The sequence below is a fragment of the Capricornis sumatraensis genome, chromosome 1 (assembly GCF_032405125.1).
Source record: "Capricornis sumatraensis isolate serow.1 chromosome 1, serow.2, whole genome shotgun sequence".
NCBI lineage: Eukaryota > Metazoa > Chordata > Mammalia > Artiodactyla > Bovidae > Capricornis > Capricornis sumatraensis.
This window is the reverse complement of record NC_091069.1, coordinates 28,248,633-28,253,662: the sequence shown is the minus strand read 5'-3', so window position 1 is coordinate 28,253,662 and position 5,030 is coordinate 28,248,633. Positions and strand designations below refer to the sequence as shown.

The 5,030-nt window shown below is 52.3% G+C and overlaps 1 protein-coding gene across 3 annotated transcripts; it reads right to left on the bottom strand.

The window, feature by feature from the left end:
- Positions 1 to 2,361: 2,361 nt before the first annotated feature.
- Positions 2,362 to 4,795, bottom strand: RHOB (ras homolog family member B). Of its 3 annotated transcripts, none has more exons than XM_068980027.1 (2): positions 4,283 to 4,795; positions 2,362 to 4,030 (listed from the first exon to the last, which is right to left on the bottom strand). In XM_068980027.1, the coding sequence occupies exons 1-2, from the start codon at positions 4,436 to 4,438 to the stop codon at positions 3,848 to 3,850; spliced, it is 339 nt and encodes a 112-aa protein (XP_068836128.1). In that variant the 5' UTR covers positions 4,439 to 4,795; the 3' UTR covers positions 2,362 to 3,847. The 3 variants fall into 3 exon arrangements, with proteins under 3 accessions (XP_068836128.1, XP_068836060.1, XP_068835981.1); XM_068979959.1 differs by having other exon boundaries at positions 2,362 to 4,249; positions 4,310 to 4,795; XM_068979880.1 differs by having other exon boundaries at positions 2,362 to 4,795.
- Between the last annotated feature and the right edge of the window lie 235 nt (positions 4,796 to 5,030).

Here is a 5,030-nt window from a genome sequence, read left to right as displayed (position 1 = left end):
ATCTTTTGAAGGGCATTAAACCCCCTGTTGTACCAGAGTGTGAAGAGAAGACTGGGGTTATGTGCGGGTCTTCATAGGAGGGAAGTTCTCTGAAAACTTCCCTGAACTTCTCTGGGAACTTCTCTGAAAGCTAGTGCTGTGCTCGCTAAGGTAGGGCAGTCAGGGCTACAGGCCACTGCACCATCAGCCTCAGGAATGTGACTCCCTTTATTGCTGAAACGACCTCCCTGCGCGGTATAATACCAGAACTCTCCCTTATTCCAAGCCAGCGGTTCTCAAAGTGTGGTCCCTGGACCAGCAGTGTCAGCCCCAGATGTGCTGATCAGAGACTCTGGAAGCTAGGCCCAGCCATCCGTGTTTTAACCAGCTCTCCACATGATTCTAACTCAGGCTTGAGTTTGAAAACCCCTGTTCTAAGTACACGGAAACACATGTGAAAAAAGACCGTAGAAACACAAGCCAGACTGACTTCAAATTAAGATTAAACAAGAACCCAAGCCAATGCCCTTTGCTATGAAATGCCCAGGATCAATGAAACACCCCATTATTATCCATGAAACCATTCAACAGGCAATTAAATGAACTCAGCACATTTATTTCAAATGTGCAAAATGAATGTTCATATCCTAGGAGTAACACCAGATGTTTTGCCTCTTTTTTTCCTAATTGATTTTCCAGCCTACAGCAATTCATCTTTATATTTTCCAGTTGGATCTAATGCAAGAAGAGTGTGTTCCGGCAGCATTATTAAATGCCATGCATTTAAAAACAAGCATAACCCAGGCTGCCATGCGTCATCTGGGTGGCTGTCTTCCTAAAATTAAAAAACAACAACAACAACAAAAACCAGATAGCAATAGGTACCAGGCAGATTAGAGCAGGCAGGAAACCCAGAAAAGGCCCTTTCAAAAGGTCTCCAGGCTCTTGGCCAGTTGCAAAGCTGAATCCTGGGCACTAAGCCCAAGCTTGAGCTCTTCTCCAGAGTCCTGCACTCCCTGGTACCAAAGGATCTGCAAGCTGTAAAACTTGCAAGTCAACATTTTGTTTTTCAGTGGAAATTTCTGTCTTGAAAATGAAGACAAAGATGGCTGAGGGATGGAGGTGTGTGTGGTCAGGACCTGGGGAAAGGATGAGGCTGCGGATCCTTCCCTCAGCTTGAGTGGACCCTCTCTTTGCTCTGTGCCTCCAGCAGCCCAGACAATTATCCTCTGTTAACCAATGAGCCTGGCTGTGCAGGAGGCCCTGTTATTGATGTGTTTTGTTTGTTTTTAAGTGGGTGAAAAGTCATCAGTAACCAGGCTTGCTTTACTCAGCAAAAGCTCTTGGGAGTCTGGGGAAAGACTGGGAGAGAGAAGCCTCAAGTTTTAAAGCAAAGGGCTTTAAAAGGGGCCTTCTCTGCTCTGCCTGGGGGGAAGGGAGGCAGAGGGATGGAGTGGGTGGCAGTGGGTGGCAACTAAGGCCTAGAAACCCATAAAGTGTTGATTCCAAAAACAAAAACCACATGTCTTAGGTAGTCAGGGGAGGTTGGCAGTATCTGCTACCTTTCCTAGAAGCTGCTGAGGCTGGCAGTTTTGAGCCATCATACCTGTAGAGGGATTTTGATGTGGTCTCTGAAGGTTAATCTGCCTGTCTGGTTCTGAGACCCACTGCAGCAGGCTGAGTGTCTGAAATTAGAGCTCATCATATTTCCACCTCAGAACCTGGCTGCTCCAACTTTAAATAGCAGCCACCCAAGACCTCCAGTGTTCTGTTGGTAAGGCGGCTACTCTTGGTACTTAGAACAAAGCATTCTGGGCTCCATACAGACACTCAAATGAAAGTTCCACAGCAGAAGGATTGGCTTCTGATTTGGGCTCTCCCCCACTTCTACCCAGGAGCTCAGGTTAGAGATAACATCCTACAATCTCAGGGGGGACACTGTGTAACCCCTGAAGAGCTGAAGGGAACCCAGGAACCAGTCTTTGGGACAGTGATTAACAAAAACAACCCCCCACCACCAAAAGGTATCTAAAAAGTTATCTGATTGCACAAATGACAACTTTCCAAGTTTCAAAGAATAGGATACACAGGCTCCAAAATAGACTTAGACACAAGTGTATAAGCCATTCAGACAGTTCACATTAGGTCAAAGGTTGTGGCACTGGGAGCCTGGGTAACCTCTGGCCCTGGGGCAGGAGCAACCTGGTCATCCTTGGCCACCCAATCCCCTCACATCCTCAGAGATTTCATCCCCATTTCCTACAAACACTTGGAGGGAAATAGAGTTAGTGGAGCCTCACCTAGCCGAGTTCTCCCCTTGCCCTCAAATTCACAAGATTTTTACACATCATTAAACCACAGGAGCCATTTTATAAATGTCATCATCATAGTTTTTTAATATTTTACATAAAAAACTGTATACACAGCTTATAGAACTTTTATGTAAACATCATAAGCTCACCACTTTGTCATTTGTCAGTTTATTTAAAAAATAAAAAAACAAGACAATTTAGTAGAAGTACCACTGGATGGGGAAGGGAGGGGGAGAAAAGAGACACAAGAGGGAGGTTTATTCTCTGTACAGAGATGCAGAGAAAATTTCACACAGCTTTAGAGACTGCCTTGAGGGAAAAGAAAAACAACAACAGAAGGTTTTAGATAGGCCCTAATACTGGTTACTGCCCTTTATCAAAAGAGTGCCCATACGTGCACAAATAAAATCGCAAAATAGAACAGTGTTGCCACTTTTTTCAAAAGAAAAAAATTAGTGGTTTCTTTTTCTTCTCCTTGTTTTTTAAAAGTCATCATCATTTTTTAAAAAAACATCAGAAGTAGATGAGGTTACAGCGTACAAGTGTGGTCAGAATGCTACTGTCTTATGCAAATGACAAGTGCATTAAATGTCAAACAATGAAACAATTGTGCAAAGAATTCGTTCCAAAAAGAAGAAAAAAAACAAGTTTAAGCCTTTAAATAAATCAAATAACATCAGTTTCTTGGACTGAACAATTTTCACTTGCAGGACAGGCACAAAGTTCGCTTATGGCAAAAACAACCTGCAGCACACTTCACCCCTCCTTCTCAATGGCTAGTGAGGGGTTCGCCGGGGGGTTGGGGGTGGAGGGGCTGGCTGGCAGGAGACAGGAGTCTGGAAGCTGTGTCCTCTCAGGCCCCAAGTCAGCTGCAAATGTCTTCCCCAGGGGTAGGAAACATGGCCAAGTCTTGTTCGTGCTGGGATGACGCCTCACTCAGACCCGGCTGGAGCTGTTCTAGCGCCCTGTCACTCCACCCACCACCACCATTAAATAACACCATCCTACCTCCGAAAATAAAATTATATCTATATTTATATAACACCCCATCCTCCCCAGCCCTCCCCTCCCGCAGGTCCCGAGGTCTATGTTACAGACAGGGCATAGCAGGCGCTCACTGGTTACAGACGCACATCCGATGGGGCGCGGCCGCACCCCGGCGCCAAGCTCATGTCCGGGGAGCAGGGGCTGGCGTGGGGTGAAAACTCGGCAGCGGGGAGTCGAACATACACACAGCCACACACCCTGAAGAGGCTTGGCTCTTCAGAAAATGGTGTTCAGGGGACCCTTGGCACTCAGTGGGGTGGCCAAGCCTGTGCCACACAGCCGGACGCACAGACACTTGGAAAGGGGGCGCCGGGTGCCTACCACGCGGCCGATTCTCGGGTGCCAGAGCCTGAGTCTCCAGGCCACGGCTGCCGGGGCTGAAAGCAGACGCCAGGCAGTCCGGGGGGAGTCTTTGGGGGGGGCAAGGTTCTCCCCTTCTCCGGGCTCGTGGGGGACGGGCCCGGGATGGGGAGCCGCGCTGGCAGGGGCAGGCGGGTCGGGCGCGGCCCTCATAGCACCTTGCAGCAGTTGATGCAGCCGTTCTGGGAGCCGTAGCGCTTCTGCAGCGCGGCGCGCGTGGCCGTCTCGAAGACCTCTCGGACGCCCTCCTTGGTCTTGGCCGAGCACTCGAGGTAGTCGTAGGCTTGGATGCGCACGGCCATAGCGCGGCCGTCATCCGTGCGCACCGGTTCCTGCTTCATGCGGGCCAGCTCTGTGCGGACGTGCTCATCGCTGCGCAGGTCTTTCTTGTTGGCCACGAGGATGATGGGCACGTTGGGGCAGAAGTGCTTCACCTCGGGCACCCACTTCTCGGGGATGTTCTCCAGCGAATCCGGGCTGTCCACCGAAAAGCACATGAGGATCACGTCGGTGTCCGGGTAGGAGAGCGGCCGCAGGCGGTCGTAGTCCTCCTGCCCCGCCGTGTCCCACAGCGCCAGCTCCACCTGCTTGCCGTCCACCTCGATGTCGGCCACATAGTTCTCGAAGACTGTGGGCACGTACACCTCGGGGAACTCGTCCTTACTGAACACAATCAGCAGGCACGTCTTGCCGCACGCGCCGTCGCCCACCACCACCAGCTTCTTGCGGATGGCCGCCATAAGCGGGCCGGGCCCGGGCAGCAGGAGGGGCCCCGCGAACGCCTCGCTGCCGTCCCGCTCGCCGCTCACTGCTCACCTCGGGCTGCGCGCTGGGGACAAGGGTCGCTAGCTGCACCCAGGTCCCGGGATGGCGCGCGTTCCCTCGTAGTGCTCGGGCTGCCGCGGCGGGGGCGGTGGGGGACTCGGGGGCATAGGGCGCACGGTGCGTCTCCGCGCTGCTCCCGAGCGGCGGCCGCTCTCCTCGCCCCTGGTCTCGGGTCGGCGCCTTTGTGAGCAAACGGTGGCCAGAGCAAGCGGACGCGGCCTAGCTCCCTCCTGGATCTCCCTAGGCCTAGGCGAAAACACAAGAGAGAACACGAACTCAGCCCGACTGCGGCGGCAGATGCAGGCTGCGGCCCTAGCGCCCGCTATTTAAAGAGTTCGGCGACTTTCTTAATATAGCCGTCCAATGGGAAGCAAGCCGACTGAGCTCATCGCTGCGGAGCTTGGCTTTGATTGGCCGTCCCCTGCAGCCCACGGGCGGGGCCGGGCGGGCTTGATTGACTGCCCAGGCCGCGGGGCTGGGAGAGGCGGCGACTGGGGAGTTTGCCGC

What these genes read in the sequence shown, in the direction of transcription:
- RHOB (XM_068979880.1), bottom strand. Translation starts at nt 4,438, where the DNA reads ATGGCGGCCATCCGCAAGAAGCTGGTGGTGGTGGGCGACGGCGCGTGC.